Below are 25,748 nucleotides of genomic sequence, written 5' to 3' on the forward strand. Positions count from 1 at the left end.
GCACCTTTCGTAGGATTTGTCTGCTGAATTTATTGAGAAATCAGAGACACAAAAATAAATAATGAAAATAAAGAGTAGCATATGGTGATCTTCATGCCCTTTTCTGTAGTTCTCAAGTTAAACCAGGCAGTTTTTGAAATTCAAAGTATTTTGAAGCAGTTGGATTGACTGGAAATCTGACAAACTTCAGTTTCTTTTCTTTTTTTTCACTGTTTCTTTCTAAGAAAGTAACCATTCACATGTTTTTTTTATACTATACTGTGTTACCTTTCCCCTAAACCCATTATCATAAAGCTGGCATATTATCATACACTAACCGTATTGTTTTGAAGAAGCCCAATTGATGGCAAGCACAGGCATTCACAGTTCACAATAAAAAGCACACAAATTCACCATCCCACAACCACAACTGAGCTTTCAGGTACCCAACCTACTATAAGGAGTCACTACCGTTTGAATAGCAGGACATATCTTTCTGACCCCAACCCCACCCACCTTGGATTGGGCAGAGCCAATTTTCACCATCACACGCAAGCCCCCCCAGACACTGAATTAACGCAGTGAGCAGGTTTTGAACTTCTGGCCACTGACAATAGCCCTCAGGAGCCAGTCTGAGGCACTGTGAAACCAGGAATTTTGACAGCGTGGACCAGGTTGTGGGACCAGATTAGAATCTCTATAATAGTGTAGATAATTATTCTCTCCCCTAGTGCTTTAGTAGAATCTACGTCACTCTGGCAAATTTCCTCATGCAGCAAATCTGCTGGAACCATGATAGAAAGGACAATATAAAGAGCCGAGCCAGCACAGTATGGTCTTTGTAGGTATAACAGTGTGAAAATACAATAAGATTCCCCTGTCCCTATCTTGCATTAGGATATTTTATTTCCCCTGGTCACACTTGTCAGAGTAGGAAGAATCTAGACCTTTGTTAGACTTTACAATGCTCTTGACATGACCAGACAAAACTCTGGGCTTTAGGCATACGATACTTTTCAAGTGACATGACCAGTAAAAAACTCCGGACCTCAGCACGCCGTGGCTTTATGTGTATCCCACCAGGCGTGGTGTGCTGGGGAACGTCTTCCTCATGCTCATGCACTTCTCTTGGTCCAAGAACAGGGAGTTGGCCTTGATTGACAGGTCATGCTCCAGGGCAGCCTTGGTCTTCACCAGAGTCTGCAGGGTTTTCTCTGCCTCCATTAACCTCTCATGCAGCTTGTGAATGGTGTCCTCTATCTCCCTGACCTCTCCCACCAGCCTGCACAGTGATGGGTGGGAACAGAACAAGGGCAGATTACCAAAGAGGTTAACACAGTTGAAGGACAAACTTTGCAGAGCATTGAGGGATTTGCTACCAGGCTGCAGGGGCCTTGACCAGAACAAAGGATGTGCAGAATGGGTGATCAGACTGAACACTCTAACATTGTCTCCACTCCCTAGGCTATCGCTATTTGGCGCAGTGCTTAGAAGCGTTAGGGAACAAGATGTTCTGCTAACACTTTTCAAAGAGCATTGACATTATAAACCGTCCTAAGTAGCAAGTTCACATGATTATAACATCATCTGTGATTATTCTAATCGTCATTTCAGCACACTCACTAACAATCTGAATTTTTAGGTTTCGTTTTACAATTTAGAAATCATCTTGGATGTACTCAGATCCAAATTCCTCGCGGATAAGAAACTAACATCAGTGGTCATTTACTGACTATGAAACACCTACACATGGGTCTCTGACCTACCTGTGGTGTGGGTTGTCCCTGCAGAGCTCTACGTTGGGCCTGCGTGTCCTCTCATCCAGCCTGGTCTGGGCCACCTTCAGGGGGCTCTCCTTGTCCCTCAGGGCCTTCTTCAAGCTCTCTATCAGCATCTCTGTCTGGAAGATCTCTTGGAGAGTCTGAACAGGGAAGAGCATTGTCAGACGATACAGGGATAAAGAAAGCGAAGGAGTTTGAGTGGTTTAGCGTTTGATATGATGTTGCTACAACAAGTAAACATCTGGAACTCATTATAATCTGCTGGTTAACTGGTTCTATGCTCTGTAGGTATTAGCAACCAGTTTCATTCAAACAGCCTGTTCAGGTGATGGGGCATTTTCAGTCATCATGGATGCAGTCTTGAAATGCATTGTGAACACCAACTTTGACTATATATCGGATTAACACTGCTGTGAAACCGCCCCCTTCCCATCTCACCATCACATTACTGTTCAACCTCATTCAACTGAATCACTGCAGCACTCCTCAGAACCATCTCTGGCATGACAGGTCTAGCTGGGGTTCAGTTGATTAAAGACCGTGTGCCTCACATCACTGCTGATGTCAGTGGATAAGCCCACAGAACAGCTGAGGTGGATCACGCCCTGCGACCTCCAATTAACGCTTTGACAACAATAGGCTGCGGTGTTCACTGCTTCCCTACTCAGGGAATGTCTCGTTGGAAAGAGTTAAACACAGAGAATACAACAAATATCTATTTCGGGGTCCTTAGTTTGACAAGACTATTTAGCCTGGCAGTTCTCAGTTTGGTGAGTTGCGTTGCACGCCTGTGTTCCATAACACGATTATAGTTAATTTGGAAGGCCTAGACCACTGGAGAGGGTGATCATTCTACAACACTCACATGGTCTTAGTCCGCATGTCTGTGTCTATTAAACACTGATCTTGTTAGTCTGAAATGAAAGAGGCTGAAATCTCTTTAAGCAGTGAACTCAGTGAAATGTCCCTGTTCCCTATTCCCGACCCCTGTAAAAGATATCCCACTGAAATGAGGGGGCATCCTTGAATTGCTTCAGAGAGCAGTCAAACTACAGCAATAATGAAGTATTGTATTAACGCGTGTGATCATGCCTTCTCTTGGACCTGTCTAAAAGGGACTTGATGGTCCATGATCAGGAAAGCGTCAGTCACCTTAGCCAGGTGAGCCTGCAAGCTGTTCTTGGTATCGGCGGTCTCTGAAATGCGATTGGTGAACGCCACGTTGACCGTGTTAAACTGGTTCCACATCTCGTTGGATGTGGCATTCAGCAGAATCTCGATCTCATCGCGCAGCTTGCGGGAAGCCGCACGTTGGCTCTGGGAGTGAAGGATGTTGTCATCTGTGAACTTTGACCACGAATCAGGCAGGGAGAGCCTGGTCAAAGGGAATTGAGGTCAGTAGACTGGAAGGACTTTGTGGATGCAGAGAATACACAGAGCTAGTGACTAGGTTAGGTTTTCAAGTCAAATAGAAATTCCCATCTATATTAAAGTTGAGGTGGGTTGGACTCACGAAGGGTCCAGTCTCTCAATCCCTCTGTAGTAGCTGATCCCATCCGAAGTGTTCCTGAGATGGTGACACCTGGCATCAATCCCCTGGGCTGTGATCTTATCACTTATATCTCTCTCCAGCTCATGCTGAGCTGCTCGGTTTGACCTGACGGACAGGAACAGAAATACTGTAAAACGTGGTGTTGCGCCGTCAGGTAAATTCCAATGTTTTATGATGTTATGAGCATGTTAGAGGCAATTCAGTGTTTCAATATATTTTACCTTAGTGAATTTCTGAACTGTTGTTCTGAACATTACCGCTATATTGAAGAAAACATGCTTTGTTCTTTATAAATATCCCACATTTATTTGAACCCCATATCTCACTGTGTTGAGATTACATCACAATCACAACTGTTTAGTTAAATGACTGTGGCACAACAAACAATATGGTGAATCAAATGGAAAAACACCCAAAACTTAAATACTAGGCTGTATATAAATATATATTAACATTTTTTTATTTTTTTTATTCAGGCAATGCCCCAGTAAAGGCTTTATTTACAGTAGAACCTGAACATGGCATACTCACGCTAGTTGAGCGATGGCTTTGTCTAGATGTCTCCTCATTCTTTCCTGGCATGACTTTATGGTTTCCACCTCCTGGATACAAAATGAGCAAACAGTTCATTTATGTAGCTTTTGATCGTTAGCAGTAAACCTGCTGTCCATTTTTTACCTTAATGAGATCTTTCTCCACATTGTCGTGAACCAGATCGATGGACATCCTCTTCTCTCTGTGATACAAGCATTCCTGAGCCACCTGTTGATGATCACCCAATGTTAATGTTAAAGAGCCCATTGTGAATTACGTAAAACATATCCCAATGGGCCCTGGAAAGTGTTGCACTATATCATTAGTTGCGCTCCAAGGTAGTGTGTAATACTGGTAAAGCATGTTAAGAGCCCCATGCGATAGATGCCTCAAGTTCCAATCCAATTACAGAATTACTCTACATCCTCATCTAATAGAAATACCCATTTGACTCACTTTCCTGGCATTCATTTGACTAATTGATGAGTTTTTTTGTTTAAAGAAAGGCCATGAAAGTGATTTGATTTGTACATCAATAAACAGCGACTGTACCTTTAAATGATACTGCTGGTACCAAAGATGTCCTCTCAATGTTAGTACCTGATCTACCAATCCTATATGGGTCCTTTCTGTCACTAGATATTTAGCCAGATCAAGTTGACACTACCGTATGCCCGAAAGCACTCCAGGTCAGTACAAATTACCCCACTGGTGCTGTTATGTGAACAGTTGCCTAGCAACCTTAACTGGATACATGTGACCTAAGGCTTTTGGGTTAGAGCCGAACTTCTTTACCCCGAAGTCGTGTGAGGAACAAATAGTTTCTTTTCAAACAAAGCTGAGTCATTTTGTGTACAAAACAAACCATAGATGAAACATATATTTACAAGACAATCAGCTGTGATATAATTGAGAGCCTGATCAACTTTTGAGAGTTGAGTGAACTGAATTTTTGGTGTTGAGTGAACTCAATCTTCCTAACACCACTGGTTGCTGTACAACTGTATTGTATGTTTTATCAACTTTTATTGTTAAGCCATCTCACAACCCTATTGAGCAGAGGTCTCAAACCGGTTCCATGGAGGGCAGAGTGTCTGCAGGTTTTCGCTCTCACCTTGTACTTAATTGACTAATTAGGTCACTAATTGGTTCGTTTCTACCCCCACCTGGTTGTTTAGGTCTGAACTGGGAACCAATTTAAAGGAAAACCCAAAATCCGTGGAACCGGTTTGAGACCTCTGCTATTGAGGCTGGCTTGTGGCAAAGTGCATTGTAATTCCTATTGAATTCCAACTAGATTATGATTACTGATTGCTTATTGAGAATGTTGTATGAACTATAACAGCCATCTCACTGCAGGGACCAAACTGTCACAGATTGTATTTCTTTTTAGAAAAAAATATTTCATTCATGTTTGCAAAGCATTTTCAGATTTACATGCAAAAACAGAGGTATTAAAACAAGCAATTCTGAAAATCCTACTAGCAACGGAGCTTTCTGGGATATGATGATGACAAAACACATTAGCTACAGTTTTAACCAAACAAAGCTGATGAAGCAACAGGCTACGTTGGATGGGTCTACTGTCACATTATCCACCACCACCCAGAGCCCAGAACTGTCACCACAGTCAGACGCTGTATTCAGAAAGTGATATACATAGAGGACTGAATAGGTCTTGCTGTGCTTCATAGTGAGAATTCATTGTGGGCTATTATAGTACAATCACATCAGTAAGGACACTCTAGTTCATCGGAATGTACATAAGTGATTGGACACATTTGTACTGGCCACCCATTGGATTCATACCGACTACCCAGGCATCAATGCTGAACCACACAGGAGGCACACAACTGCTTTGAGCTTAGTAAACACACACACACACATATACCAAACCACTCAATTACCTGCAGGGGCCCATCTGTCTCTTGAAGGGCCCTCTCCAGCCTGCGCTTCACCTCCGTTAGGGCCATGATCTCACTCACCATGTTGTCTATCTCATGGTTCAACTCTGACCTCCAGAAGCTGATGTCATTGAGGCGTTCCCCGATGTTCTTACTAGTGGTCTCTTGGGTCCTCCTTGTCAGCTGCTCTTTATCCTGCATCAGTCGGATGGTGTCCTTCCTCAAGCGTTCCGCACTGTTTCTGGAGGACTCTGACTCCCGGTATTTGCTCAGGTTGGACTTGTACCAGTCGTCTGGAGTGTAGCGGGTGGTCATGGACGATCGGTTGGATGGGTAGAACATAGTCTTGGCCCGGACCACGTCGAGGCCGAGGTTCTCCCTTTGGATGGAGGAAAGGGTGGGGATGGCTGCAGCACTGCTCGTGCGATAGTAGGTTTGAGTCCTCCAGGGCTGGTTGGCACTGGAGTTCATGGCCAGCGTGTGCTGATTGCTCCGGTAGCTCGAGGCCATGGTGGAGATGGCTGGGAGGAAGTGGCTGGTTTTGGGCCGAGCGTATGCCGCTGTCAGGGTGGATCCCATCAGCTCCATCTTCTCAGGGGCTTGTGTGTTTTCTGAAAATGTGCAGTCATTGAACTGTGTATTAAATCATTTTCAGTAATTCCTGTATTGTTTTAATATTTTTTTCTGAAAATAATATAGACATGTTTGTAAAGTACCTGTTAATTCCTAGAAATGCTTATGCCAATTTTTGCAGCATGTGCATTTTGTACACACATTGCTGTAGACAAGAAATCTGAGAGGTGATTTAACAACCTCCCATTCGAGGACATAGACCAGTGTTTGCGGCTTGTGTTGGCTAACATTTGTTAAAAGCATGTATTCAAGAATGAGGACTCTGCTTTTGCTGGTACATAAACGTTTAACATTGAACGATGAATGTCATGGCTAGCTTAATCTTACTAAATAAAGAAAATTGGACGCAATAACATTTAAACAATTCAGCGCTATATCTTGTTGTCACTTGTTGAAAGAGCCCAGAATAATTGGCTGAATGTAGACTTTAATTAATGCAATAATTTGCTAAATCTATGTTATTCTCAAGTTGATTACGGTGAGGTTTAGGATCATAATGTTATAGGCCCAAAACCCAGGCTTCTTCTGAATTCCCAGTGTTTATTATTTTACATTACGTTTTTGCTAAAGAGAGTTTAGTAGCATTGGAACCTGGTAGAATGTACAGATCTCCTGACAGAGGAATCACTGCTTCATTTCAAGCTCCACCTTTGCCCTGTCCTGATGAAAACCCCAGACCACAAGTTGTAAACCACTGGCCTATATTTTATTTCTGTAGTGCTATAGAATGAATTACACTCCTTTATGACTTTACTGAATATCATTGACTGCAATTATATGAGCAAATTTAAATTACACATAGCAATTTACAGTATGACAGTACACTATTATGGTAAAATAAACTTACATGTGAATAAAACAAAGGTTTCCACTGACATCCAGCACAACAGCACACCGTCTCACCGCTATCGGTCCTCACCTAAGAAGGAGCTGAAAAATGTAGAAAGGTAATACAAAATGTATTATTGATGCCATGTTCTCTGGCCACTCCTGCTGTGTGTTTGAGCAACCCAATTGAATCTCTGACCGCCCCAAAGGCTGGTTCCCTCATTTAAGAACATCTAACTAGGTTGGTGGTCCGAAATGTCTGTTGCCGTACGCAGTTGCCATGGCTTGCTTTGAAAGGCAGTGCTGTGCGTAAGCCTTTTTTTGGGGTGTTAATATTTCAAGGTAGGTTACCGCATAAGAGTATGCAGTTACACATAACGTTTTCTCATGCATAGGCCTCCTGCTCAAGGCTATTCACTATTGAAACAATGAGAAAATTAGCTTAATGGACATATACGGTTTCCACCACGATGGATGAAGCGATAGCCCTCAATACACAGCTGCTCACGTTGTGTCTCTGGAACCACAAAAACACTTTCTGACTTGGGGATTTTCTGGGACAGACATAGAGGTTAGAGTTAGTGTCAACACTGCTCTCCTCGCACATTCGGTCACAGAGTAGCCTGTCATTTGAATGAGAGCCACCCAGAGTCACTATCGAAGCTGTAACATATTCTGCTGGGCACGTTCTGTAACACTAACTAGTTGGAACAAAGGAATACTTTAGGATCTGCACGCTAGTTGTGACTTATTTCTCACTTCATTTAGATTCACAAAATTGAAGCTTATTAAAATATTAAATGATTGCAAAATCCTTGAAGTTTGCCTGTGGATTTTGACCATGGTTTTCAGTATTAGGTTTACAGTTTTGCTATGACCTATTGATGTTTTGTTTATGTTAAACATCTGGACGGTGAACGTGTGTGTAATATATTCAGTCTGTCTGGGTGATAAGCCCCTCAGCTAAATCATCTGTGGCTCATCTGGATCTTCTTCCATGTGCAGAGGAAAGTGACTGTGTGACTGTGTGACTGTGTGACTGTGCTGTGTGCCTGCCTGCAACTGTCCTTGTCTCTGTGTTTTGTATGTGTTTGTGAATGTCTGTGTGGGGTTGTATATGGTAAGAGAGAAATAATATATCCAGAGGGAAATGTTGGACATTCATTTGTCCCCTGCTGGTTAGGACTAGGTGTGATACATCTGGTTGGGGAAGCTGGACAGTGGTTGTAAATCTTGGCAACAGAAGTGGAATGGGCCCATTGAAATAACAATAAATCCTACTTATTTCTCTGTGTGGGCCTCTCTTTTCTTGCTCCACCTCACGACTGTGTACATTAACACATGCTATAGCACAACTGGATGCCCACCAACCTTAACCACCATCACATTAAGGGCCCCAAATATTCTTGCCAAGTTGTAAATCTTCCAGCCTGGGTTTCTGAGAAGGCATATTTATTCAAAGAATAAGCAAGGTTTTTCTGCAGGACATCTGTAAGTCATATGGTGAATTAAGGATCAGGATTTTACACACAGGTCTTTGGCTCATGGCTGTAGTGTGCTTCGAAATAAAGGGCAAGCAAGCAGTGGACTTGATCTGTCAGCAGGCCATGGAACCAAATACCAGTAACCCCTCTGCCAAACAGCTGGTTGGTGAATACTTTTTAACATGGCATTACTGTACAAGCGCATTAACCTGTGAATTGTTTTCATGACTGAGGTAAAATACGATGGGGTGGGAGAGGAAAACGAAGAACTCCTGCTACCGGATGATCTACTCACCTCCCCCTTTTTGACAAACCCCTCGAGGATCGTCCATTTGAGTCTTGATACTCAAATCTATAAAACTGTACCCACCCGGCTAGACTGTAACCCCATACATTTAGGTTTTGGCCCGACCAGTAGACTACCAGGTAGGGGGAAAATCTGAGCTGAGTGTTTGAAGCAGGTGTATTCAGTTGGTCTACTGTCCACCCACCCTCCCTCCCAGCGAAATCAGAAAGTGTATCCCGAATTGAACCCTATTCACTTCACTGGGCACTACATTTGACAGGAACCATATAAATAGTACACTACATTGCGAGTATGGTGGCTTTTGGGACAAGTATATAGACAACCTAACCCCACTCTGAGGTAAATACACTGATCCGTATATGTTACAGTGTGGTTAATCATTCATAGCCCAGGAAGAGTCCTCGCAGTAACCTAATGTAGCACACAACAACAATCTGTGTGTCATGTTACCAGGCTCTTTTACACTAATCTGGTCTAGCTGGGGTTTGGGTTTGGACTGACAATGACGGTGTGTCTCCACTTTAAACACAGGGTTTAATCCATTCGTCACTGTCAGGGAAGATGAGATGTATTATAGGCACTTATGTTAGGGATAAAAAAATCTAATAATAATCAACGGTAAAATATAAAATAAAACATTGTTTTAGGGAGGCACCTGTGCTAGCCACAGCTGTTTGAGTAAACTCCGGTAGGCTGTGCAAGGTTTTTGCCTAGGACGAATAACATAACATTGCTGTAAACTCTAACTGGAACCTTGGTTTGTGTGTGCGTGTGTGTTTGTGTGTGCGTGTGTGTGTGCGTGTGCGTGTGTGTTTGTGTGTGTGCAGCAGTTGCCATGTTAAGTGCATCTTGTCTTGAAATGCTGAATATTTGAATTTGTACTGTATCTTAAAAAAATTGTCAGATCTAGTACTCACAGTTCATCATCAATTCACATCAGAATCGCAAGACTTTCACATGTAGTATCCATTCTGGAAGAGCATGTAACATTGTTTCTCATGTGTGGAATATGTGTCATAGTTTACTCCAGTCTTTGATTCACTAGTGGCTGTTAAACACAGAGACCAGACCCTGCCCCCTTCCACTTAAGCATTGCCATTCATCCTCCGTATGAGATTCACTATTAGGTTGCGTGCTGTTCTGTTAGGTCAAATACAGTCAACCGATTGTTCCAAACAAGAATGTCACTGCTTGCCAATGTGCTATTCCCTAAATCATACTATATCAATGACTTCAACAGTTCCAAGTGTTTTGGTCCACAGTATATAGACAGAACCATTCAACATTCATCCCTCTTATCAGCAACAGAATTCTGGTAGGTACACTTGTAAATTCCATGTGTGCACAGTTGCAATGATAATATGGAAAATTCTGTGATTAACATAGCTGCTACACTGAACAAAACTATAAATGATATCTACATATTTGTTAGTGTTTTCATTTTATGGATTTGTAAGGAATAGGCTATGTGGGTGGGTCCTCTGTATATCATCACAATATTCGTGGGAAATTTCGGCCTTCACTTTGGCCATCTTTAGAATTCTGATAGAAATTACATAAAAACCTACACATAGCACAATTTGGCTAAGATTGAAAGTTAATATTTTACGTCTGAAGGGCTATTATTGACAGTCCGATACCTCTCCCCCTAATAAATCATGGTGTTCTGTTGTCCCAGCGATAGGACTCCTCATTGTTTTGATTTCCATAGCGTGAGCCACTGTGATTGGCTCCCCTGGGCTTCAGTGCTTTCAGTACAATAACACTGCATTATCTCTTTGCCTTTCAGCCTGCCTTGGCTCAGATTCCTGCTAACAGGATGACTGGGCTCCCTGCTGCTCTCTAGACCTGGGTTCAAAGACTGTTTGAAATAGTCCAAACACTGAGTGTTTGCTTGTGATCTTCTGGAGTGTGAGATATTGAGGCTTGCACTTCACTATTGATTATATTGCACCAGGAAAGTTGAGTCAAGCTAAAATATTTTCAATCTTTCCATATAGCATTCGAATGCAGGTTAGCTGCTTTCAAACAGAAAGGTACAAGCTATTCCCACTACATCACAGTGCTTTTAAGGCCATTGATTATGGCACTTGAGGGAATTTTCCATATCATTGTTTTGACTGGCACAGCATGTAAAGCCATTTCTTGCAGTGCTAAGCAATAGATCAAGCACAATGTGTGTTCCGCTGCTGAGCCTCACCTGCTTTTAGCTATACCTACAGCCTTCTACGGAAGCTGTCCAAGAGGCGGCAGGTTTATGGTTTCCACTGGTTACTGTAGTTTAATTCTAGTAGTTCAATGTAGGCAGGGACTTATGTCATTGCGTGGTGGCCTCCACTCAGGAGCTTCACTTAACATGGAACTTGGTTTATAGAAGGACACCCGCAAGCTTCAGCTTCATGACCTGACGCCCTGACCTCACTCTATAAATACAAACAGAGAAACGCACAAAAAGGTTTCCGGAAATAACTAGCTTACAACATTCCTCCAGAGGAAGAGTTCTGTTCTCCAGAGGATAGAGTTCTGTTCTCCTGAGGATAGAGTTCTGTTCTCCTGAGGATAGAGTTCTGTTCTCCAGAGGATAGAGTTCTGTTCTCCTGAGGATAGAGTCCTGTTCTCATGAGGATAGAGTTCTGTTCTCCAGAGGATAGAGTTCTGTTCTCCTGAGGATAGAGTTCTGTTCTCCTGAGGATAGAGTTCTGTTCTCCTGAGGATAGAGTTCTGTTCTCCTGAGAATAGAGTTCTGTTTTCAAGGTCCTCGGGAAAAGTGTCTCACTATGAAAAGTCCTAGCATGCCTAAGCCAAAAACATGATTGGAACGTGTATCCCGTGTTGCTTTTATTTGTGTTTATTGTCATTTAGCAGAGACTGTAATCTGGTTTGATAAATCAATATAGGTTTCACCAAAATTTCTTATACTGTTAATGAACAACGTTGTTAAGCTCAGTTGTTTGAAAATACATTGATTATTGATGTTTATTTGAATTTCCACTCAGTAAATGTTAACATTTAGACTGAGGTATTTTTGTTCCTCCACATGCTAAAACGACAGATGCAACCTACTCAGGATTCATATTCTTTACTTGTTTAAGGTATGAACAAATGATAGGACAAGTCCATAAGTCCACATGAAAAAATAAAGACAAATTGGTTCAAAAACAACACTACATAGTGTTTCCAGGAGGACCATCACAGCAGAGGCGTCACTACCATCACAATACAATTCGGGGCTTTGCCCACCCCCTGCCCCACCCCCTGCCCCGCCCAGGACAGAAGGTACAGGTTTTTAATGTTCATGCAGGTGTGTTAGCATCATCTGCCCAGTGAGCTGTGTCATGTAAAGCTGTGTCATGTGGCCTGACACTAAGTGTTGCCAGTTCTGAGCAGGGCATTGTGGAAGGAAACACATATAAGGCTGGACTCATTGAGGCCTGACAGTAGCTGGAAACCTGATGAATCGTGGCTAGCAATTGTACGATGGAGACCCTCAAACCAGCGCTCTCGGGAAACGCCTTTCACGACACACAGGTCTTGGATTATAGTGATCAGCATTCCATCAGCCAGTGAGTGTGACAATGGGGCAGTAATACAGTTGGGACTTCACACAGATGTACATATGGGAAAAAGGACAGTCGAACACACAAACACACACACAGACCCACGGAAACATTATGCTGCCTAAGACTAGCAAAACCACCCCAAAACCTGTCAAACACTTATCAGGTAAGAAAAGACAGGCTAGATAGGGGCAGAAACAGTATATCTAATTTCCTTCTTAAACAGCAGTTGAGCTCCAGTGAAAACACACTCGGGTCTCTTGACCCCCCTGAGACCATGTTTTCACTGCCTTCTCAATGATAATGCTTCAGACTGCTATTTCCTGCTTAGCTCAATGACTGACTGACTATCAGAGCTTCCTCAGATTAACACCTTCATATCAGTTGCCTGCTGTTGACCTCCCTGCTGTCAGCTTGTCTATTCTGCACCCATAAAACACACCCACATACAGCGTCTTTAAACCCCTGCATTTTCTCTGTATTTTATGTCATTGAAACATTTTTTTGCCATCAATCGGCATACGTTTTCAGAATTGAATGCCCAAATCTCATGTGCAAAAGTACTTTATTTTAGACATTTTGCAATTGCCAAATTGAGCTCAGATGCATCGTGTCCTTTGATCATCCTTAATATTTTTCTACAATTCTAGCAATGACAAATTCTATTGATTTGACATGATTTGGAAAGGTCTATATACAACCCCTCACTTCACAATGAATGTCTGAGAAAAAAACAAGCCATGAGGTCCAAGGAAGTCCCCATAGACCTCTGTGATATGTCAAGCCATGAGGTCCAAGGAAGTCCCCATAGACCTCTGAGATATGTCAAGCCATGAGGTCCAAGGAAGTCCCCATAGACCTCTGAGATATGTCAAGCCATGAGGTCCAAGGAAGTCCCCATAGACCTCTGAGATATGTCAAGCCATGAGGTCCAAGGAAGTCCCCATAGACCTCTGAGATATGTCAAGCCATGAGGTCCAAGGAAGTCCCCATAGACCTCTGAGATATGTCAAGCCATGAGGTCCAAGGAAGTCCCCATAGACCTCTGAGATATGTGAAGCCATAGATTAGGGGAAGGTTGTAAAAGAAAGTCTAAAACATTGAAAGTTCCCTGGAGCACAGCAGTGGTGTAAATAGGAAGATGTTTGGATGCACCAAGAGCTTACTTGAGTTGGTCGTCCGGCTAAAGTAAATTACCAGACAGGACCCACCTAGGTCAGAGAGGTGATCAAAAACCCAGTGACCAGAGAAATAGAGCTTTAGACTCTCTCTGGAGAAGGGAGGATATGCCAGAAGGACAGAAGCTTTCTGTCAACAGGGCCTCTATAGTAGAGTGGCTACTAGTAGAAGACAAATGACACGCTATCCGGAGTTTGCCAAACACCACTTATTAAAGGGGCAAGTCTGTGAACCTGGGTGTGCCAGCCAGAGCCTGGACTTGAACCCCACTGAATATCAGGGTGGAGACCTGAAGATCGCAGTTCACTGACATTCACCATCTGACAAAACTTGAGAGGAGCTGCAAGAGAGAAAAGGAGAAACTGCCCAAACCCAGGGGTTCAATACTGCGAGAGTCATTCCCAAGAAGAGTCAAAGCTGTGATCGCTGCCACAGGCGTTTCTACAAAGTACTAACTAAAGATATGAGATTTTTTTACACACATTTCTAAAAACTTGCTTGTCGATTGATGACAAAAAATTTTATAAACGTGATCTATTATAAATTCAGTCTATAACGCAACAAAACGTGGAGAAAGTGAAGCGATCCAAATCATTTCCAAATGATCTGTGCATACAAATGTTTAACTCCATCTGCTTTTACAAACTGTGCCTGCCTATTTTCAGAGGTCTGTCACACCTGGAGGGAGAATAGTGAAGAAAGTCAGCTGGTAAATCTGATGACACTGTGAAAACATCCCTGCCAAGCTGAAACCATTGTGCATTAGTGAAATCATTGGACTTTTCTGGGCCTATTTGAGATTATAGGCTCTGTCCTAAATGGCACTCTATTATTCATGTAGTACCCTACTTTTTACTGGTGAGTAGTCTTTGCTACTAGACAGGATTATGTCTAGCAGCCAAATGCGAAATGGCAGTTTAATTGTTCTTTTAAAGTACATCGATTTGCAAATTGTTTTACATTGAACTTGAGTGGTTGTGCATTGCATCTGTTTTATTGATGTAAAGGCACTTATTTCTTGGCATAAAAAAAAGCTGAATTACATGAAGTAAGAGTCTGACTTCATTCTGCAAACAGAGACCAACATTTTCTTTGTGTTTGATTTCTCAGTAAGATGTAACTATCAGGGGTTGGGCAATTCGCTAGCAACAGCTTGGTTCCATCCTAAAATGACTTTGATTGAATAAGTCGGTGATGGTATGTTGACCACCGTCCTCATGCACGACTGTCTTGCATTTTTATCTGCTGCTTAAGTGCAGATGTACCTCTTAACGAGAGACAATTTAGGAAAGTGTCTAAATCCTGTCTCTGGATTATTCCGGGTTTATGCGGTCCCCGTTGTTTATCTTAATCAGGTTGCATATGAACAACATTTCAGCAGGTCCCACTGAGATTCAAGATGCTAAACTCAGAGCCTTGTGTGAGATACTACGACATATGTCGTGTCTCCATTACGTCAGGGCTGCTAAGACTGCTTGTGCTTTTGTGGTACTGTGAGGTTGATGTATGTGGTTTTCTGTGGTTTTATTTCAGGACAGCACAGCCATACAGGCGTTACGATCTACATTACATCAAAGGAAATGGAGACAGGGCGGACAGACGGAGAAATACATTTGATTTATTGAAATTAATTGCAAATGTTCAGGGCTCAGTAGATCTCTACTTAACCCTGCTTTGAAATAATTCACTGCCACTTTAATATGACGTGAATGGTTAGTGTTAGTGGGCGGGGACCCAGGCCTAGGGGAGAGACTGTATGAGATAGTCAACCCCAAGGTCTTAGCACCTGCCTGGTCTCTAGGGTGAACAAATCATTATCCGTCTACTTCCTCACCTCTGAGGATTATGTCATCACTCACACCCAAATGTTCCCCTTCCACCTCTAGATTCAGCCCACCAGACACTGAGCCTGGTCTCAGACTGCTCACTCTGCAGGAGGGTTGTGTTTGTGATGCCAAGGTTGTGGGATGAATTCCTATGGGGGCCAGAGTGAAAATGTATTTACATAAATGAATCCACTCACTACTGTAAATCACTCTGGATTTGAGCCTCTGCAAAAGGATGGTAGATGGTTTTGGAGGAGAGATGGGGAAATATTAGCCAGACATGTCAACAAGTCATTTATTGCCCTGTCTTTTCCTCTTTTTTCTGTAAATGAAATGGAGTTTTACAGACACCCAGGTTGAAACCCAAACCTACAGATAGATAATGTTTGCTAATATGGATGGTTTACAGATAGGTCATGTCTGCTAATATCGATGGTTTATAGATAGGTAATGTTGGCTAATATAGATGGTTTACAGATAGGTAATTTCTGCTAATGTAGATGTGTTACAGATAGGTAATGTCTGCTTATGTAGATGTGTTACAGATAGGTAATGTCTGCAAATATGAATGGTTTACAGATAGGTAATGTCTACTAATATGGATGGTTTACAGATAGGTAATGTCTACTAATATGGATGGTTTACAGATAGGTAATGTCTACTAATATGGATGGTTTACAGATAGGTCATGTCTGCTTGTTCATGATCAACTCCCAGAACAAGAAAATGTGGTCTGAGCATGGATTAGGTGAGGACGGGTAGAAGGAGTGGGAGCGGTGGAGGAATGGGACTGAGAAGGAGGAGATAGGGGGAGAAATGGGACTGAGAGGAGGGAGATGAGGGGAGGAATGGGACTGAGAAGGAGGAGATGGGGGGAGAAATGGGACTGAGAGGAGGGAGATGAGGGGAGGAATGGGACTGAGAAGGGGGAGATGGTGAGAGGCTGAGGTGGGGTATTTGGAGCTGCAGTGGGGGTGTGTGTAGCTGGGCATGTGGAACGCCACGGTCAACGGCTTGGGGTCATGGCGGACTGCGATCGTGTCCCCATGGCCAGGCTGGGAGTGTGGGACGTGAGGACATTCAATGCAGGGCTTTGTCCGGCACACAGTCATCACATTCCACTGGAGCCACTGTGTGTGTGTGTGCGTGTGTGCGTGCGTGTGTGTGTGTGTTTGTAGAGTGCAGCAGAGCGTAGGGGAGGAGAAATACAGGACTGGCTGGCTGGGCGCGGAGCCACAATGTATTACCAGGGTTCCTGGTGGGGTCCCTCTGATCTCCACAGAATGCGTACTGTACTGTACCTTTCAGCCTGTCTCTCACACGCTGAAGCCGATTTGTACACAACTCTTGGTTATGACAGACTTAATCTCCGGTGAAGTAAATATAACACAGTGTAAAGGCATCTTTAGGCCCTGTGGCAACATTTGATTCACTTTCAGCTATCGTGGAGCTGAAGACCCTACTGCATCACAGTGGATATTTACAGAGGGCCAGGGGGAAAAACATGAACCTTGCTTACCTCCTTGGTGCTTCATGTTTTAAACCCTGACTGGGTCTAGGCCAGCTATGGAAGGAATGAGTCATGGCTACGGCCTAACTGAGTGGAGCTCTGCTGAGACTGAGGAATGACTCTGGCTGCGGCCCAAGGAGCGCCCTATTCCCTATTTAGTCCACACCTTTCGACCAGGGTTCTATTTGAAACGCAGACTCTATTGGTCCACATTATCCCTGCTGTGTAGTTACTTCGAACAGAGGTGTGGAATTCAAGATGATTCTGGCGGCTCTACTTCTGGTCTTCTGGCTTTATGCTGACTGGGTCAGATCTTGCCCCGGGTGTGGTGGGGGAATGAGGACATTTTCCCCCAAATTTGGAAAACTGCTGCCTGAACAGAATTCCCATGAAGGCAGGAAGCCAGTGGTAAGAGTCAGCGTAGTAGAATTCCATGATGTGTTTATTTAATGACACATTTAGTGAGTCATGGGGGGCATGGTCATTCTGTCAGATATCTTCAGACATTGTCATGAGGAAAGACACATTTTTCCTCTCCACCTACTTCCTATTACTCCTGGGGTGTGATGGTTTAACGTGTTTGGCCGATGTGTCAACCCCAAACACAGTCTCTGACCATAAGGACAAAACTAATAGAGGAAGGGCAAGGACGGAGTGTGTCTCTCTCCCCTCACTTCCATTCTCTCCCTTTCATGCTCTCTCTCACTCACCCTCCCTATTCCTGTCCCTCTCCCTCCTTCCACATTTCCCTCAATCTCTGGCTAAGTGTTCCATTCGCTAAGTCCCCTCCATCCACTTCACCGCCGGAGAGAGGCAGCCTGTGTCCGTCAACACAATCAAGTGTCTGTCAGAAGTGAACAGCAGACCACAGCTGGACTGAGGCAGCTGCTGTTGGGCTGTTTGTCAGCTTCCACTGGGGGCGAAGGCTCGGTGTCCAGATAGACTCAAAGGGGCAGAGTCCTCAGAGTGTTCAACCTGAGCCGGGGCTGGACACTAGAGTGGACTGAAGCCTGCGGCTGGTTCTCTCTCAACCTGCTGCATGTTGCCAGACAGGAGCTTTTTGGCGACGGCTACACGACTTCATGAGTACACCGATTGATTGCTTAGATATGCAATAATTACAGCCAAGTGTTTTTTTTTCTGACCGGATCACCTGACCAGGAACAACCCCTGGCCCCTAATCGTACTGTCAACGACTTCTTATGATGCCAGGTCCGGCGAGGGTGGCGAGGTGTGCCCTGAAACAGGTGCTATGAGGCAATAGCTGAGTGGCTGTGTGTCTTTCAAAAACGTTATGTCACTCTACTGTAACAAGGCTGTGTTCTTGCCCAGTGGCTGCGGTCGACTTTAGAAAGAGAACGCTGTCCCTCTGCCAGGCCCGGAGAGGGAATTAGTACCCAGTGCTTCATGTTTGATCATCCATTTATCTACTCCCAGGTCTGGCTGTCAGCCCAGTCCAAATGCACCCAGGGCAGTCGCGTTGGCATCGCCTGTCGAATTGCGAGTGCACCACGAGAAAGGGAAATATGATCCCGCACACCTGCACACACAAGCGTGTGCGCGTTCGCATGCGTGCGTTTTTTTGTGTGTTGTGAAAGGTCAGAGGGCATCACGTGTGTGTGTATTTAGATCAGTTTACAGGCATGTTTTCTGGGCCGGCTTGACAGCCACACCCCGCAATAAAACCCTTGTCGTCATCTCAGCCAGCACTCTTAGTTTGAAACCATATCGATTTAATTGAATGCTCCCCATTATCGACGTGGAATCTTACATTTGGGGTAGATTTACGTTGATGTCACAGTTGATAGACAGCATGTTGGTGATGTAATAGATGCTACTTTAATTATTAATAACTTTAATTACGCCAACATTACATAGAGATTAGGGGTATCAACTTCAGGGGAACGTATTGTATGTTTCCTGTTTTACAGGGTAATTGTGCAAAATGTTTTTGTTTTGTTTGAAGCATATTCGATTTTTTGGACTTCATGCTCTCCACATTCCTCTATCAGCTCTCTCTGTAACCAAACAAAAGGCCAACCCAATGTCCAGTAATAAACATTAAGGCGTAAAAATTCAAACGCATTCTTTTTCCCTCCATTTTTTTTCTCTGCCCTCTGCCCCCTCTATTTCTTTCCCAAATGCCAATGGTGTCTGGTTGAGGAGAGCTGCTCACAATCTTCCAAATTGTTCTACCCAACTCATCCAAATAGGACTACAGCAGAATAGGGCTATTCTTCCCTTTGATGAAGAAAGGCCAGATTGGAAGTAAAATGTAACCATCTGTAAAGACTCTCACCCAACACAAAAACGTCAGTAGGATGGAAAGCCATTTTGAGAAAAGGCACATTTTTGAAATTCTCCCTACATTTTTCAAACTATCATGACCAGTGTAGGTTGAGCTAACAGGAAACACCTTCAGGTTGACCAAAAGTGGCAGGGTGTTTAGGGTGGCAGTATGAGGCAGAGATGGCACCTAACACTAAGCCTTACTTCACCATATAACAGGGAGTTGGAACCCAGCTGACGAGTGGTAATAACAACTCGTTTTAGATCCAATTCACCCATCCCGCTCACAGAAACTGTTGCTGATCACAGTGATGCTATGCATTGCCTGTGTGCACGCGTTAGGCTTTGGGAGTAGTGTACGAGTTAGGCTGTGTGAGTAATGTATGAGTTAGGCTGTGTGAGTAATGTATGAGTTAGGCTGTGTGAGTAGTGTAAGAGTTAGGCTGTGTGAGTAGTGTATGAGTTAGGCTCTGTGAGTAGTGTATGAGTTAGGCTCTGTGAGTAGTGTATGAGTTAGGCTCTGTGAGTAGTGTATGAGTTAGGCTCTGTGAGTAGTGTATGAGTTAGGCTGTGTGAGTAGTGTATGAGTTAGGCTCTGTGAGTAGTGTATGAGTTAGGCTCTGTGAGTAGTGTATGAGTTAGGCTGTGTGAGTAGTGTATGAGTTAAGCTCTGTGAATAGTACAGACATTTCTGTATATTAGTGGCCTCTGGTGGCTGGCAGCTGGCCCTTCAGACGTTTTTGGACTTTGGGGTATTAGTTAGCTGCACTTATATGGTTGGTATCCCCTGGTGGCTTTGTACCAGCTAGGACATCGTTGTTTGTGTGTGTGTGTGTGTGGACAGGACAGATTGTAGCAGCTGGGAACGTGTCCTAACCCTCACTGGCCTCAACACTGTGGTAAGGTCACCACTACGTTAGGGGAAAGCTATAGAAGGTCTGGCACAGTAGAACTGGACCGGGGTGGAGTCTCCGGCAGATGTAGACTTCTGTGAAGCATTTGGGGGTGGGAAAATGCTAAACAAACATTCATAGAGTTCCGTTTGGTGAGACGGAATTCACTGCATATAGAATTGAGGTGTTGCTCAGCTGGGTGGGTGAAGCATGGTGCTTGCAAGGCCAGGGTAGTGGGTTCGATTCCAGCCGGGGCCAAGTATGAAACGTATACATTGTAAGCCCCTCGGATTAGAGAGGTTGCTAACTGACTTCAATATGTATTGATAATGGCAACTAAGTGTGGGTGTATGTATTTGCTGCTGGCGATCTCTTGCTTTTTCCTTGACCACAGGCTCCAGTTGTTGAATGTAACCTTTTCTGTGCAGCTCTCAGGTCAGGCAAGGGTAGGGGTCAGCTGACCACCCAAGCCTTCCTGCAACGCCCCACCCTACTCCATAGCTGGCCCTTTTCCACCTGTCTTTCTCTCTCTCACTCCCTGTTTACTCATTCTCCTTCTCCCCCGCCTCTCGCGGACACCCCCTCCCTTTCTTTCGCCCGGGGGAGGCCTTCGATCACGGGAAGATGAGAAGGCCCATCCTGCCTGTGTTCCATGGCGGACAGCGACTCGAGCTTCCCCCACCCCACCACGGCGTGCCACGGCTGCTGTGGATAGCAGGATGTACCTGCCCCCTGGATGGGGTTTCACAGTGCTGATCTAGAACTAAAACAGAGCAGTTCAACCATCGTCTCTGACCCAGAACACGTCAGGTGCAGCAGCCTCTGTCTGTGGCCTTTAAGTGCTTTACACCGTTTACATTTCTTCTTTGCAGATTGTTGCATACACACTTTGCTTTGGGTGTCCTTGTGTATGACCGTGTTTTTTCTCCCTAATTTACCGTGTGTTTACTGAGAACGTGCTTGTAATTTTCAGCAAAGACAAAGAGGTAACTGCCTTGCTCAGGGACAAAACAACAGACTTTTTCCCAATGCCGAGTTGGGGATTCCATCTAGCCATATTTGGGTAATTGGTGGTATTTATAGTTAGGAGTAACTGCATAAGATGATACAAAACCAGTTATAACTGAAGGTATGTATTTCCTGTCATCATAACAGACAATGTCAACATTTAGTAGCAAGTGCCACTTCTCTGTCTGCCTTAAAACTTGGAATATCTTTCTGCAAGTTACAAAAGGGTCTAAATACCACATGTTATCATAGGGCGTCATTTATTTCACCTTTGTGTCAAATTATTACAATGAATGGAACATTTTAATGTTATATGCTGTTACAGGGTGTGCACAGAAACCTTTGTAAACGGACACCCAGTTGATTCAACATTTGTTAGAGCACTTCCAGCATGGTGGATGTACTCTTCTACATAGACACAGACTGATCCACATCATCTTTATTAACATTATAATGTGCTTCTCAGCAGACTCTTTTTCCAGCATAACACATGCTAATACAGCAGCTTTCTGATTGCAGAAAGAAAAACTATTTCTATTTGAGGTACAGTACCAGTCAAGTTCAGTATAGCAGTACCAGTCAAATTCAATATATCAGTACCAGTCAAGTTCAGTATATCAGTACCAGTCAAATTCAATATATCAGTACCAGTCAAGTTCAGTATATCAGTACCAGTCAAATTCAATATATCAGTACCAGTCAATTTCAGTATATCAGTACCAGTCAAATTCAATATATCAGTACCAGTCAAGTTCAGTGTATCAGTACCAGTCAATATCAATATATCAGTACCAGTCAAGTTCAGTATTTCACTACCAGTCACGTTCTGCAACAGTACCAGTCAAGTTCAGACACATGTACCCACTTTGACTGGTAATGTATATTGGTCCATTGTGGCACTTCCCCGTGTGTACCTAAGCCAGCTGCACACAGACAGCTACATTTATGAATAGAGGATTGATGTTGGTAGGTGCATTAGGTGTCATAGCATGTTGTTTCTGAACCATGGCCACATTGCCTTAATAGTCAGCAGTAAAATGAAAATACCTAATTTTCTCCCATTTCTTCATAACCTGAACAGAACAAGAGGACAGACATGAATGATGGTTATTCACCCAACTTAAGTTAATAAAGTAAAAATCTCCCTTTGCTTATTTTACCCCCCTTGTCTCACAGCCTTTCACAACATTAGGAATGGGCTTTTTGAAATAAGGCAATCACGGGAAATATTCTTCTGGAATAGCACATCTGTAAAATGTCTCTTATCCAACTCCAGACCATAGACTGTCTGCTGGTTTCTCATAGAGAGGAAGAAGGACTGCAGATAAATGGCAGCTTAAACTGGTGTTCATTCTGAAAGGTGTACAGTGGTTTTCTTCGCCCAGAGTTTATGTCACAGAATAACATTGCCTGGAGGGTGACCGATCTCTACCGGTCACTGATTGGGCGGTAAAGAACAGATGTTCCTGAATATTTGAGAGCAGTGTTGTTGGCAGGCTGCTAGATTATCATACTCAAACTTTTCACCCTCTTTCACTTTCTCTCTATCACACTTTTGTTCTCGGATACAGTACACTCTCTATCTACCTCACACACACACACACACACTCACACACCATATTTTGGGATTGTCAACTTAGCTCCAGACACTAAAGAATGCAACAGATTGGTGTGAGAGGAAAATTCAGCAATCCTCAAAACCCATTCAAGCATAAAAACAATTTGATAATTTCACCCCAAAAAGGTGATAAATCAACAGTCATTGTCCTTAGAAAAGACTACAAGATGGACTTTCACTGGACAACATAGGTGTCACTGGAAGTTGGGTCGGGCTCTCAGTGTTTTCAAGGGACGTCCAAACTGTGGCTTTGTGGGGTAGAGTAAGTATTGGAGTCCAGTGTCCCTGTCTGTGGCAGGGTGGACAAAGAGTCTACAGTCTCAAACCCCACCCCATCGTCTCAAAGTCTGTGCTGTCGCATTATCATGCCCACTGTCTACCCACTTCCAGCATTAATCTCATAGCAGCAACCCACAAAGTCCAGTAAACGATGTGTCTACATGTGAGAAAGTGACGGAAAGAGAGGGAAGACAGGGAGAAAGACAGAGAGAGAGAGAGAGAGAGAGACGGAGGTTATGGGAGAGAGACAGAGAGAGAGCGGGGGGGAGAGACCAGGAGAGGGTGGAGGAGAGAGGGATAGATTGACTGGGTAATACTGTAAGGCAGGTGTATCTCAACACTACATTGTACTGTATCAACACTGTGAACCCATACCTTGCCCTCCCTCTACAGCAGCCCTCTTACTCTCTGTCCCCTGCCTGCAGATTAACGTCCTTCTGGTGTTGCCCAGGATGAAGAAGGGCAAATAAAGGAGGAGGCAGGAGAAGGAAGGGTTTTCCTGCCACAGAGAGAAGGAGGGAAGACCAGGGGTTGGAGAAAACCGAGAGGGGGTTGACCCATCGGACAGAGGAGGTAGAGAGGTCACAGGAGTGGTCCAAGAACTCAGAGGAAGGGGGACGGACAGTAGACATGACGAAGGAAAAGAAAGAGATGTTTGTTACTGTAAATGTCAAACTCGATACTGGACACTGGATATTATGAACTGTTCATTCACAGAGAGCAAAGATGAGCCACTGGTCTGGTCTCTGTGGAAACATGGTGAGATGGTCTGCCACTGTTACTAGTAAGTGGTTGTTGGTAGAGGGATGTCACTTGTATGTTGTTGGTGTTGGAGGGATGTGACTTGTATGTTGTTGGTGTTGGAGGGATGTGATTTGTTAGTGGTTGGTGGCGGAGGGTTGTGACTTGTTAGTGGTTGGTGGCGAAAGGATGTGACTTGTTAGTGGTTGGGCCCATATGGAAATCAAATATATGGCCATAAACGCTATAAAACTTAACATATATTTTAAAATACATGATCATATATGTTAATTTCATATTTCAATCTGACATGTAAAAACATTAAATCCTTTTGATGTTTCGACATGTATGTACATATGTGTTGATCAAACCAAATGTATGTTTACAACATATAAGTTACATACATATATTGGGGGGTGGAGGGATGTGACATGTTAGTGGTTGATGGTGGAGGGATGTGACTTATAATAGGTCGGGGGTGAAGGGATGTAACCTGCTGGTGGTTGGTGTGGAGGGATGTGACTAGTTAGTGGTTATTGGTACAGGGATATGACTTGTTAGTGGTTGGTGGTGGAGGGATGTGACTTGTTAGTGGTTGATGGTGGAGGGATGTGACTTATAATAGGTCAGGGGTGAAGGGATGTGACCTGCTGGTGGTTGGTGTGGAGGGATATGACTTGTTAGTGGTTGGTGGTGGAGGGATGTGACTTGTTAGTGGTTGGTGGTGGAGGGATGTGACTTGTATGTGGTTGATGGTGGAGGGATGTGACTTATTTCTGGGTGGTGGTGGAGGGATATGACTTGTTGGTGGTTGGTAGTGGAAGGATGTGAAATGTTAGTTGTTGGTGATGGAGGGATGTGAATTGTTAGTAGTTGGTGATGGAGGGATCTGATTTGTTAATGGTTGGTGGTACAGGGATGCGATTAGTTAGTGGTTGGTGTGGATGAATGTGATTTGTTGGTGGTTGGTGGGGGAGGGATGTGACTTGTTAGTGGTTGATTGCGGAGGGATGTGACTTGTTAGATGTTGATGGTGGAGGGATGTGACTTATTAGTGGGTGGTGGTGGAGGGGTATGACTTGTTGATGGTTGGTGGTGGAAGGATGTGAATTGTTAGTTGTTGGTGATGGAGGGATGTGAATTGTTAGTAATTGGTGATGGAGTGATGTGATTTGTTAGTGGTATGTAGTGGAGGGATGTGATTCATTTGTGGTTGGTGTGGGGGAATTGGATTTGTTAGTGGTTGGTGGAACAGGGATGTGATTAGTTAGTGGTTGGTGTGGATGAATGTGATTTGTTGGTGGTTGGTGGTGGAGGGATGTGACTTGTTAGTGGTTGGTTGCGGAGGGATGTGACTTGTTAGATGTTGGTCGTGTAGGGATGTGATTGGTTAGTGGTTGGTGTGGAGGACTGTGATTTGTTAGTGATTGGTTATTGTTGGATGTGATTTGTCAGTGATTGGTTATTGTTGGATGTGATTTGTCAGTGATTGGTTATTGTTGGATGTGATTTGTTAGTGGTTGGTTGCGGAGGGATATGACTTGTTAGAGGTTGGTGTGGAGGACTGTGATGTGTTAGTGATTGGTGATAGGCGGATGTGATTTGTTAGTGGTTGGTGGTAGAGGGAGATGACTTGTTAGTGGTTGGTGGTGAAGGGATGTGACTTCTTTGTGGTTTGTGGTGGAGGAATGTGACTTGTAAGTGGTGGAGGGATCCAGGTGCAGTTCCTTACCTTGCTCTTCCTTTTACCCTCCTGCAAGCCTTGGACTGTGTCAGACACATTAGTAACGTAGACTGGCCAGTTCTGGAGATCGGGCACGCAGCAATGGTGCAGGCCTAGACCAGT

General features: G+C 43.9%; 1 protein-coding gene across 2 annotated transcripts; it reads right to left on the reverse strand.

The window, feature by feature from the left end:
* On the reverse strand, positions 1 to 25,748 carry tekt3 (tektin 3). 2 transcript variants are annotated; one of them, XM_020046410.2, is made up of 9 exons: positions 25,635 to 25,748; positions 7,231 to 7,313; positions 5,754 to 6,361; positions 3,991 to 4,074; positions 3,844 to 3,914; positions 3,274 to 3,417; positions 2,913 to 3,135; positions 1,746 to 1,900; positions 1 to 1,261 (listed from the first exon to the last, which is right to left on the reverse strand). In XM_020046410.2, the coding sequence occupies exons 3-9, from the start codon at positions 6,336 to 6,338 to the stop codon at positions 1,045 to 1,047; spliced, it is 1,479 nt and encodes a 492-aa protein (XP_019901969.2). In that variant the 5' UTR covers positions 6,339 to 6,361; positions 7,231 to 7,313; positions 25,635 to 25,748; the 3' UTR covers positions 1 to 1,044. The 2 variants fall into 2 exon arrangements, with proteins under 2 accessions (XP_019901969.2, XP_010886950.2); XM_010888648.3 differs by lacking the exon at positions 25,635 to 25,748 and adding an exon at positions 9,920 to 9,969.

Source organism: Esox lucius, chromosome 5, assembly GCF_011004845.1.
Source record: "Esox lucius isolate fEsoLuc1 chromosome 5, fEsoLuc1.pri, whole genome shotgun sequence".
NCBI classification, from domain to species: Eukaryota; Metazoa; Chordata; class Actinopteri; order Esociformes; family Esocidae; genus Esox; species Esox lucius.

What these genes read in the sequence shown, in the direction of transcription:
- tekt3 (XM_020046410.2), bottom strand. Translation starts at nt 6,338, where the DNA reads ATGGAGCTGATGGGATCCACCCTGACAGCGGCATACGCTCGGCCCAAA. An exon ending in TGGAGAAAGATCTCATTAAG is followed by an intron (nt 3,915 to 3,990) that starts GTAAAAAATGGA and finishes TTTTGTATCCAG; the next exon opens with GAGGTGGAAACCATAAAGTC. An exon ending in AGGGACAACCCACACCACAG is followed by an intron (nt 1,262 to 1,745) that starts GTAGGTCAGAGA and finishes ATCACTGTGCAG; the next exon opens with GCTGGTGGGAGAGGTCAGGG.